Source organism: Sciurus vulgaris, assembly GCF_902686455.1.
Source record: "Sciurus vulgaris genome assembly, chromosome: 15".
Lineage (NCBI taxonomy): Eukaryota > Metazoa > Chordata > Mammalia > Rodentia > Sciuridae > Sciurus > Sciurus vulgaris.
The window spans coordinates 79342683-79355088 of NC_136476.1; the positions used below are offsets into that span (position 1 = coordinate 79342683).

The 12406-nt window shown below is 38.0% G+C and overlaps 1 protein-coding gene across 5 annotated transcripts in view; it reads left to right on the top strand.

Moving 5' to 3' along the window:
- Positions 1 to 12406, top strand: part of RABGAP1 (RAB GTPase activating protein 1) — a 150235-nt gene that overhangs the window by 114988 nt on the left and 22841 nt on the right. For all 5 annotated transcript variants that reach the window (XM_079113766.1, XM_079113769.1, XM_079113768.1 and 2 more), the window contains 6 exons: positions 5 to 118; positions 3102 to 3176; positions 5259 to 5384; positions 5964 to 6107; positions 7822 to 7863; positions 8102 to 8230. In XM_079113766.1, coding sequence (XP_078969892.1) covers positions 5 to 118; positions 3102 to 3176; positions 5259 to 5384; positions 5964 to 6107; positions 7822 to 7863; positions 8102 to 8230 — 630 coding nt within the window. The remainder of the gene's footprint in view (positions 1 to 4; positions 119 to 3101; positions 3177 to 5258; positions 5385 to 5963; positions 6108 to 7821; positions 7864 to 8101; positions 8231 to 12406) is intronic.

Below are 12406 nucleotides of genomic sequence, written 5' to 3' on the forward strand. Positions count from 1 at the left end.
ACAGGAGTCTCCCCAGGACAGTGCTATCACCCGGGATATTAACCGGACATTTCCAGCACATGACTATTTCAAGGACACAGGAGGAGATGGACAAGATTCCTTATATAAAATATGCAAGGTATTTCATGTCAGGAAAAAAAATTCCCTTTTTAATGAGGTTCTTTGAAATTATATAAAAGATGACTACAAAGTGTAGTTTGTATTTGATGGTCAAGAATGCAAAAAAGAGAGAAAAACTACAAAATCACAGGCAACAATATAATTTTAGACTCATGAAAGAACAGGAAATAATTAGAAATTAGTAGGAGAGATTTTTGTAAGTTGGTTTTATATTAAGAACCTCAGAGCCCTGTAACATTGCAGTCTTCTTTGCAGCATTTACATTATATGTGCTAAACTTGTCACCTTGGGTATGGTCCAACAGAGGGAAGTACCAGTGCACAGCCAGGTGGATTTATAGCACTGCAGCATGCTAACTGGTGGAAAATACTGAATTCTGTCAAAAGGTCTGTACCTGAGCACTGTAAAGAAAATGATATTCCATTTCAATAATCTGTTTTCAAAAATAAAATGATACATCAGAGATATAGAGATAAAAGAAAAAGTCAGGATCCGTGTTTCAACTTTGACTTGTTGTTAAAACTAGGTTTTAGTCTTTCTTCCCCTCAGAATTAATCATGTAATTATTTAACATCAATTATATAGTATATAGTAAAGACATGAGACATGTCCTTAAGGAACTTAGAATTTTATGATGGAGAAGGCAAAGCTAACAACTAGTTTTAGGACTGGCTAGCAATAAAGGATAGACGCTCCAATGATGAATTAGATGATATGAATTCATAGGATAGCTAGAGTTCAGAGAAATTTTTCTTAAATTTAGTTTTAATTTACACATAAGACACACACAGCTCAGATTTTTAATCTTGTCTGATCATCCTTTTAGCCACTTCTTTTTCTTTATTTTTTTAGATGAATACAATATTTTTATTTATTTATTTGTATGTGGTGCTGAGGATTGAAGCCAGTACCTCACATGTGCTAGGCAAGTACTCTACCACTGAGCTACAGCCCCAGACCCCAACCCCTGTCTTTTTTTTTTAAAGTGACAGCATCTTGCTGAGTTGCTGAGGCTGACTTTGAACTTGGAATCCTCCTGCCTCAGCCTTCTGAGCTGCTGGGATGACAGGCCTGCACCTGGCCTTTTCAACCACTTCTTAGTTGTATTTTACCTAAGTAGTCACTCCAGCCATTCCTCACCTTATTACAGATGTCCCAGAAAGAAACCTTGTGTTCTCTGTCCCTGGTCCCTCATCTTAGTTCTGCAGTCCAGCCTCGGCTCCTATCTCTTGACGATCTTCCCTACAGCTCTCTGCTCTTGGCTGGTCATATTCTCACCTCTCACAACATCACCAACTCCCTCTCTTTTCTCTTCCCTCCCCTCCCCTAGGAGATCCCTTCCACCTAAAAGCAGCAGCTATCACAACTGCACAGGTGTTCTCAAATCTAGTTTAACTCACAGTCTAAATGTCCAGCTGCCAGTTAGCCTCCATGTCATAGTCTGTCAGGTACACCAAAAAAATAGGTCTCAAAGTAGAATTTATTTTAAAAAGAGTTTTATTGTGAAAATTTGAGACATACACAAAAGTTTACTAGCATATTGAATTTATATATATTCTTCACACTGATATAGTGTTTATTTACCAAAATGCCTCCCAAAGACCTGTGTTGGATATATTACTACCAGTTTTTAATACAGTCTTAACAACTTTGGCATTAACATTTGTTAATTTATATTAATTTGTTAGGTGGAAAATGGTATCTCCTTGGATCATAAGCAGATTATTTCTTAAAGCCCTCTTTGCTCATCCTGTCTTTGGAAAGTATATGTTTCTCTCCTGTAGTCCTCTCATCAGATAAGCTGTGATAAAGTGGGAAGTCTAATAGGATTACATTCAATTCTACCTGAATTTATGAAAACATAATTACATATATATTTAAAGCTATGGTTTCGCTAAAAGCTCTTGATAAAATCTATTACATATGAACTAGATTGTCATTTGATAAGAACTGGCATCACATTTTGCTAAGAGATAATTTAAATATGCCCAACTTTAGATTTTTTTTCTTGGGACACAGGAACCTTGGCACAAAAAACTAAAGGGAGGGATGGGAATGTAGCTCAGTTGGTAGAGTGCTTGCCTAGCATGCACAAGTCCCTGGGTTCAAACCCCAGCACCACCACCGAAAAAAAAAAAAAAAAAAAAAGGCATTTAAATTTATTAAACATGGAATAACATCTTGAATCTGTAGGGATTGTCCTTTCTATGTTAGAACTGCCAATACTAATCATAAAAACAAAGCTCTGAAAAACAGCTAAAGAACCAGAGAACAAACCACAAGGAATGTTAGAAATCAATAGTCTGTTTAAGAAATGTTCAGAGAAGATAGGTAGTAATCAATTTGCTGCCAAGAAAAATAAAAATCAGGATTCCAGAGGGAACCCCCTTATCAGAAGTTATTGCCAATCTTATGGAAAGAATTATATTTTGGTGTCTTTGCCAAAAGACTTTTTCCCTGAAAGAAAAACGAGTAACATTTAACAGTGTTAGTACCTACTATGTGTAAGGTGCTGCCTAGGTTGAATAGGACATCACCCCAGGCCGCAGGAAGCCTACAATCCAGAGAGAAGATGGATGTTTAAAATGCTGTGTGGTAAGTGCTGTGATAACCATGCATATGTAACAAGTACCACAGAAGTACAGAGAAGAGAGGGAGAAGACTGCATTTTTTCAGGCAGAGAAGAGGGGAATCTCCAGGATATAGCATGAGCAATCACAAGTTTTTAGAACTTTTTTCAGTGCTCAGATGGTTTTTGCTTAACCTTCTCCACTCCACAGGAAGGGGTGTGATGACAGTTCTATTTATATAAAGAAAGAATTACAATTGGAAAGAGGAATTGACATCATTCATTGGCCAGCAGAAAGCCCCAGGGAGTATGGGTGGCATCGTCCAGACTCCTGTGTTCAAGATCCTAGAGGGCGACCATGGCCAGTGCATCACTGCATTCGTTTAAATTTCTTGTTTCCCCCTCTCCTCAGGCTTATTCTGTATATGATGAAGAGATTGGCTATTGTCAGGGCCAGTCATTTCTTGCTGCTGTGCTGCTTCTCCATGTGAGTAATTGGGTCTCCGCTGACTTAACACCTGGTGAACTTAGCTTATACTATCCATACGCTAGAGGATAGTTTTATTTTAGGTTTGGCCAGACTCTTAGAGTTTTAATGCCTGTAATCTGGAAACTACAAGAGAAACATGGTGAGAATAAATGACAGTGTTGAAAACCAGTATAAGGATAGACTTCCTTTTTATTACTAGGAAAATTGGGTAGATTTTAGTATTAGTTGGACCCTTGGGGATACTCTGTTGTCTCTGAAGCAGCCACTATTGTTAATGTTTGTTTGGGGATTTATGTATTAGGGTGGGAGGAAGGTGGAGAACTTGGCTTGCTTTATTGCCATTTTATTCATGCATTTGTTCACAAAGGTCTTTACCCTTCAGATTTTTTATTTTCTTTTAAAGTCACAAAAAAGTTGAAAAATGTAAAGGTGAACACCCATATAGACTACTCCCCATCTAATTTACCATTTAGTGTTTCCACACTGATTTCCCCTTGTCTCTCTCTGCATCTCTTTTTCTCTTACACACACACATTTTATTTTTTATTAGAAAAAACTTACTGAGTTTTGTTTTGTTTTGTTTTGTTTTGATACCAGGGTTTGAAACCATGGGCACTCTCTAACCACTGGGCCACATCCCCAGCCCCTTCTTTATTTTGAGACAGGATCTTGCTAAGTTGCTTAAGGCCTAGCTAAGTTGCTGAGGCTGACTTTGAACTTGGGATACTCCTGCCTGAGCCTTCTGAGCTGCTGGGATGGCAAGCTTGTGCCATGAATTTATTTTTTTGAAAGGAAGTAGCAAACAACAAGATACTTCTGAGCATGTGACTTGTAAGGATAGGCATTCTGCAACGTAACCATAATATAATGATCACATCCAAAAATGCCATGTTGATTCAATAATGTGATAGTCCACATTCAGTTTTTCCCCCATTGTCTACGAGCCTGTGTGGTTTCTTTCTTTTGCAACCTCAGTCCAGTGACATCCCCACTTAAGTATTATAACCCATGGGAAGTGACTTTCCCAGCTTCCCCGTCTAAGTTTGAACTCCCTGTTGGCCTGCTGCAGTGTGAAAATCAATTCTTGTTTCAGTGTGAGGGGAACCAGAAATGCTCTGTGGGTCAGGCCACTTCTCTTTCACAGGTGGGAAAGTGAAGTTGCCTTCTGTGATGAAGACCTCAAAAGATCTGATCTTTTGAATAATCTGCTATGTTTTTCTCATTTATTGCTTAATCTGGTTTGCTCTTTGGTCTTTATTCTCAGTGATTTTCTGTGCTCAGCCCACCTCCTTCTTCTCATTCCACAGAAACACGCCCACTTTCTCAACTTTTTGGAAGACTTGTTGCCTTCACACCAAGCCTTAAATAACATTGTCAGTGCTTTTTTTCTGTTTTGAAAATGAGACATCTTGCTAGATTCTCAGGGAAATATTTTTCCATAAAACTATGAAGATGTATGTATTATTATAAATAGATCATTTTAAACATGTATTTATAAATAAACATAAAATAGGGGTTTTATAGCACTTTTAGCCTTACTGCAAACATTCCTTTGATACTTCAAGTGTTACTGTAAGCCTTAGAATGTGTAATGTTCTTTTATAACAAGCTATGTTTTCAATAGTGATGGAGAAGAAAAATAATTTTACTAGAAAGTAATGACAGCTAAGGGAAGTACATTGATTAAACGGAGGTCTTGTGATTTAGGAAAGATGAAACCTTCTCTGTGTATCAGCCTGTTCCTAAACTCATCTCAAATCCTGTCCTCCCCACAAAGCCTATTCCTGACTCCCTCTGGCAGATGCAGATCTTGCTGTCCTGTGTTCTCACTGATCCTTCTACCTAATTCATATTACAGTTACTATATCCTAGCTGTACGGGAGGCTCCTTGAGGACAGGCACAGTGCTGACACAGAGTAGGCATCATTGAACTTTCTTGGCTGAGTAAACAAAACTTTAGACCTGAGGTTCTGCAAACTACTACATTTCCTGGTAAGACAATAGAAGGGTGAATTTACTATACTGAGAAAACTTTTGTTTATGTTTTGTAACTTTCCCCTGGTTGCCTATTTGTTACAGATGCCTGAAGAACAGGCATTCAGTGTTCTGGTCAAGATCATGTTTGACTATGGTCTCAGGGAACTTTTCAAGCAAAACTTTGAAGATTTGCATTGCAAATTTTCCCAGTTGGAACGCCTCATGCAGGTAAAGAAAGAAACCAGCTTGCCTTGAACAAAAAGAGCAGGACGAGGGAGCACTAGATTGAGGACTCAGTATCGCCCCTGATAAAGACCAGGTTTGGTGTGTCAGTTCTCACTATGGTAAGGAGGCCAAGATTAACACAGTGTGAAACTGGTGGTGTAAGTTGAGTTTTCAGTCCCAAAAAAAGCCGAAAGAGCAAATGACTTCGTAAGGCCCTTTGTCACAGCACATTCAGTCAAAAAGTGCTCACCATGACTCTGAAGCTGTCTGGCTAGGAATCTCATAACAAAAGTGAAACAAACTTTCCCAGACATTTCAGATCTTGGAAAGAAAAACTGACTTTCCAAATACTTGTCACCATGTGGGATTCCTTCTCTCTTTAGAACTGGTTTGTGGTCTGGAAAAGAGAGCTGAGTGCCAGCTTAATACTAGATGATAAGTGTTCTTCTGAGCCTTTCAGAGATTTTTAGAAAAACACAAGTATGTGACTTTTTTGGCCTATTTCTGGCAGATTTATGAGCCTCCCAAGAGGGAGTAGGATAGCTACACATGTGCCCAAAACTAATTAGTTTGCTATTTCAGGAATACATCCCTGACCTGTACAACCACTTCCTGGATATCAGCCTTGAAGCACACATGTATGCCTCCCAGTGGTTTCTTACACTTTTCACTGCAAAATTCCCTCTCTACATGGTCTTCCATATCATCGACCTGCTTTTATGTGAGGTGTGTATCAGAGGCCACAGCACTTTGACTCTTGTTTGCAGCATACTTTCTGTGTCAGCTCTGTCAAGAGTTTGTTCTCAGTTATGTTATTTTATTGCTGGGAAATCCATTCTGAAGTGAATCTTTCTTGGGCTAATACTACTCCTCACATTTGTTGAAGTGCTCTCTGCTAAGAAAAGATATATTAGACGTTTGTATTAGTTAGAATTAAGTTTGGCTGCATTTTACAAAGAAACTCAAAATAACAGTGACTAAATAACAGAGGTTTCTTTCTCGGGTAAAAGAAGGCTGAAGGTTATGGTCTCATCCTTACATGGAATAGAGCTCCAGCCATCATATCTTTTATTCAGGCCGGAAGTGGGGTGGGTGGCAAGTGCTTCCCTTCTTTTTAAGAGATCTACAAATTGGCCAAAACTTGCATTATATGACTGTGCCGCTATCCCCCGCCCCCTTTTTCTTTTAAAGCTTGATAGGAATTTGCTAAACCTTCAGAGTGCATTATTTAAGAGAAGATAGATACAGAGTAAAGAACAACCTTTGCTATGAGTTTTGGGTTTTGAAGTATATGTGTGTGTTTAAGAAAAAACTAATTATAAAAATGTTTATTATAGAAACTTTAAAACGTACACAAAAAAATTTAAAATACTTCTGGTCCCACTAAAAGTGAACTACTTTTAATATTTAGGTGTGTGTTCTTTCAACCTTTTTTTTGTGTGTGTGCATGTACATTTTCATAATTTCTATATGGGATACCGTGTTTTTCCATTTGTGACATTATATAACATATTATGGTTCAGTATGTATATATTTTAGGACATAATTATGCTATGTACACTGTTCTCTTTTTTCATTTCATATACTTGAACATCTGTAAACACACACATGCCTATACTGTCCTTTTTGTTTCATTATGGCATATCAAAGTATACAAAAATCCATAGGGAATTTGTATCTGTTAGCTAGCCTGATACATTCTTTTATTACCAACAAGCCATTATTCTTACTTGCTACCCCGTACCCCATTATTTGGATGTGCCATAACTTATGTAATCAATTTCTGATCTACAGCCTTTAAATTGTGTCTAGTTTTTCATAATTAGAAACACCATCTGTTAAATAGTTACTAAAGGCCAGGTGGCTTGCTAAGTAATTTACATAAACTTTGCAACTAATTATCTCAGAAAACCCTTAGGAGGATATTAGTGTTGGAAACTGAGGCTAAGTGTTTAACTTGATCACAGATGTTAATGCCTCCTTCATATTTTCTTTGCCTCCATGATTCCCAGATTGGTAAGATAAGAGGAGGCAGACTAGAAGGAGCCAGGAGCAAATACAGTTCTGGGATATAGGGTGCACTGAATTTCTGTACTATGATTGGGATAGCCCAGTATACAAGGCAAGTCCACAGGAGTTATTTCTTAGTCATTCATAATTTTATAATTCTCATATTTTTATTTGAAATCATGGTCTAATTTGGAGAAGCATTTTTTTCTTATAGAATATGAGAATAGGGCTAGAAAAGCTCTTCTCTGAGAAAAATAGAATGGTTTACTTTAAGGGACTTTTCAGTGATGACCCTGCAATTTTTATTTTCTGAGATAATTCATTTCCTAACTTATATTTTCATAATTTCTCTAAAACTGAATTATTCTGAGGACCAACCACATATGTAACACATAAATACTGAAGATTTTTTTTTAATCTTATCTTTCAGGGCATAAGTGTTATTTTTAATGTGGCCCTTGGATTATTAAAGGTACGTATTTATTCATAAGATGAATTACCTGATACACACCCTGGCTCTATTAGTCTTGGTTTCATTCTAAGTAGTTGCTATGCTCTGGTGTTTTCCCTGATGGTGAAAGTGCATAGGTGGCTAAACATGAAGAAATATCTTCTGGGGATTTGTTAAATGCTGGGATTATAAAAGCTTCCCAGGTATCTACATAGCAAACCTTTTTATTCTATGGTTGTGTTTTTTTTCTGTCTTCAAGACTTCCAAGGATGACCTGCTATTGACAGACTTTGAAGGTGCCTTGAAGTTCTTCAGAGTTCAGCTTCCTAAAAGATACCGCTCAGAAGAAAATGCAAAGAAACTAATGGAATTAGCTTGTAACATGAAGGTAAAATAATGTTTGCACTAATTAAGATTCTTTTGTTCAGTTAATGTCTCACTTTTCCTGATGAAACTGGTAACATTTGTAACATGTATATCCCTTTTCCCAAATGCTTGGTGACAGAAGTATTTTGTATTTCCAATCTTCCTTGGATTCTGGAATATTCACATATACATAATGAGATATCTTGGGGATGGGACCCAAGTCTAAATCCCAAATTCATTGTTTATGTACAACTTATATGCATAAGCCAAAGGTAATTTTATGCACTATTTTTAGTGCATCTGACCGATGCATCAGATGAGGTCAGGTGTGTGGAATGTTCCACTTGTGGCATCATTTTGGTGCTCAAAAAGTTTCAGATTTTAGAGCATTTTTGATTAGGGATGCATAATCTATGGTAAATAATGATATTTTCATTTGTACGACATCACATTTTTCTTTCCAAAATATTTTCATATACAGTCAGTTTTTTGTATCCATGGGTTACACATCTTTGCGTTTATCCACAGATTGAAGATATTCAGGGGAAAAAATTAGGTCTGCACTGAATATGTATAGGCTTTTTTTTCTTGTCATTATTCTCTAAGCAATACAATGTAATAACTATAAACATAGCATTTGCATTGTATTAGGTGTTAACTAGTTTTAGAGTTGATTCAAAGTATATGGGAGGATATGCGTGGATTATATGCAAATGATATGCCATTTTACAGAAGGAACTTGGGCATCCTCAGATTTTGCTCTCCAGGTGGGATCCTGAATCCAGTCTCCCACAGACACTGAGGGATGACTGTGTATATTATATAGTCATTAAATTTTTTTCTTCCTGAATTTTAGGAATGGTATTACTATCCCCATTTTGAAGACAAACCAAAACATAGCAAAAGCGTAGCCCCTCAAACATACAGCTAGTTAGAGGCAGAATTTGACTTTTATGATTTCTAGTGCATTGTTCTTTAACTTTCAGCATTTGTTACAGTCAGAAGTTCCCTAAATTTCCTAAAATGAAATGATTCATACATGAGAAAACCCACTTGATTTTATTACTTCATACAGCTTTCATGACATGTATAATCCTTTTAAGGTAAAAACATACATTACCTTCTTTTCCTCATGTTTCAGTAAAGTTGTCTTTAAAAAAAATAATTGGAGGTTTAGTTCGGAATTTCAGGGTGGAGGCAGGGATAGGCAGAATAATTATATTTGGATTTATGTAAGGTACGTAAGACATAATCATACTCTCGAATAGAACTAGGATTCGTGTGTCAAGGCAGATGTTGGGGTAGCTTCACTATCTACAAAATAGAGCAGGGGCTTCTGACCCAGAATTCAGAGTGACTTCACCCCTGTGTAAAGTTTCAATTTCTCTTCTATAAAATAATACTGAACTGCTGGTTCTGATTAAGTATCAAACTGAGCTAACACAGACAACCTTTATTCTTTGAACACAGGGAGGCTAGACAGAATACAACCCAAGAAATGTTCAAATACTTGAATGAGCCTGAAATAAAAAAGAGATGCATGTGCCCAAAAGAAAGTAACTCAAAGCTAATATGTGTAAACTCATATATCAGCGTCCCAAGGATATGGAACCATGTCGTTAGAGTTGGATTTTTGGTGGTGGTGGTTGTTGTTTTGTTTTTTTCTTTTTTAATATTTTCAGTTGTAGACAATACCTTTATTTTTTTATGTGGTGCTGAGGATCGAACCCAGTGCCTCACACATGCTAGGCAAGTGCTCTGCCACTGAGCCACAACCCCAGCCCCTAGAGTTTTAATGACCACACATATATAGTAAATATGACTTTGGGCCCTTAAGAGGTACTTGAATCTGAGACCTCCACATACAGGTGGGACTTCTTTCCTGGTCTGTTGAAGGGAGGATACCCAAGAAACAATAGAAGGCATAATTTAAAGTGAACAGTGACTGAAAAGAAATAATGTCTGCTGCTATTTTTTCCTCTCTAGTTTTCAAGCAGGCATCAGACATTGTGCTGTAATAAGTTCAGAGCAAATGGATTTTCACAGAGCATAGGATCAAGTGAGTTCTGAGATTCTTAGTCACTCTTCTACCTCAACCTGGCTCAGCACACAAGAAGGCGCTATCCCTTTTTTTGCTCTTAATGTCTTCCCTCCAAAACCACCTTTTTCAGTGTCCCTACCTTAGTTAGTGGTGTCTGGTTTTTTAGACCAAAAACCTCACTGTATCCTTGACTTCTCTTTCTCACACTTAACATCTTCTCGCTCCACATTCCAGACTCTGGTTAAGGTATATCCTGACTCTTATCAGCCTTCCTCACTTACAGCCCAATCTCACTGTCACCACCATTTCTTGTTTACATGGTGGCCGCTCCCTGACTTTTCTCCATCCCATTTTTTCCTTGCTTAAAACTCTCTAAAGACTGTGTGTGTGAGAGAGAGAGAGAGAGATTATAATTGTACATAATAGTGGGATTCACTGTGCCACACTTGCACATGTAATAACACAATTTGATGGTTCTCATTCCCTAAGACCTTTTCGTTGCCTCCCTTCCTGCTTCCCCTGATCCACTTGCTCTAACTTTACTGATCTCCCTTCTATTGTTGTTGTTATTGTTACTACTACTGCCACTTTAATTAGCACATAATTATATGTTTACTATTATAGGCGTAAGTGTTATTTTAATGGACATCATAATTTGGTAGATCTTGTTTCCTGATACTTCCGCATCTCAGCCCCCCTCTCAGTCCCTTCCTTTACCCTATTGGTCTCCCTTCTATTTTAATAAGATACCCTGCCCCTTCACTCCCACCCCCCGCCTGTGGCTTCTTATTTTACAACAGAACATAGGAGTTCCTGCCACGTTCTGCAAGTCCAGTCATGTGCATGACCCGCAAGGTCTGACCTGGGATCTTGTGCTGCTTTTTCTGTTTGCTCTTTCAACTTCAGACCCCGCTGGCCTCCTCACTGGTTTTGGACATGCCAAGCTTGTTCTCCCCACTGGCCTTTACACTGGCTTATCCTGTTCTCCTAGCTGTCTGTATGGACTGTCACTTAATCCAGTCTTTAGCTCAGATATCAGAGGCCTTCTCTAGTTACAGTATCTAAAGTAGCAGCCTCCCTAGCCCTTTATGCCCTTATCTCATACTCTGTCTGATTTTCCACTCCTGCAGTGGGGGTCCTCCAACAAAGAGACTACTGAATCCTTAGCACCAAGAAGAGGGTCTGGAATGTAAATACTGTTTCAATGAATGAATATGCTGTTGAGTTTTTCTAAAGTATTTTACAAGGAAGGCTTAAGGTGGATTTGGGCAAGACTTAAAAATATCTTCTAGCTAGAGGTTTTATCCTGGATTTTCACTAGCTTGAAATACGTTAATAATGCACGAATACCTTTATTTCCATAGTCCAGATAAGAGGTATCTGATATCTCTTTTTTCCCTTGCAGTGCTTACAGTGAGGTAAGGCTAGCAAAGCTGGCTTCAGTGTGTCTTTGTAGCACGTGTATTTTGTGCATAGGTAAATAATTCCTTCCAGCCCTGGAGAACTTCGCGTGTTTGGGGTACACTTTGGATGATTCTCCCTATTTTCACATGTTTTAGACGAAATAATCATTTTTTTCTAGAAATTCAGTGACAGCATGGAAAGCCTATAGATTCGCCAAGACATGAGAGAATGGGGTTTTCCTGCAAAAATAAAAAAAGAAGCTACAATTTGTAGTTCAGTGATGATGTGTTGTCTTACAGTTAAATACCAAGAATTTGAACCAGAGTACTGAGAATTTAACCCAGTGGTAATTAACCATTGAGTCGCATCCCCAGCCCTTTTTTATTTTGAGAGTCTTCTTTTTCAGTTGCTTAGGACCTCACTAAGTTGCTGAGACTGGCTGTGAACTTGTAATCCTCCTGCCTGAGCCTCCCACGCCACTGGAATTACAGGCATGCACCACTGCACTTGGCTCCAACACCAAGAAATATTAAGGAAGATGGAGATAGTAGTTGAGCCAGTTATTGTTAGAGTGATAATTCACAGTAATTGTGTGCCAGTTCAGTTTAAAGAGTCATTGGCAAGTGCACAGAGAATACTCTAGATCATCTGGACATGGAAAGGGCACTCCATGATTTGTGAATGGTTGGGAAGCTAATACTTGAACTTCGTGGCATTGAATTTTGTAAAGAAAACTAACTCTGCAACCTTTTG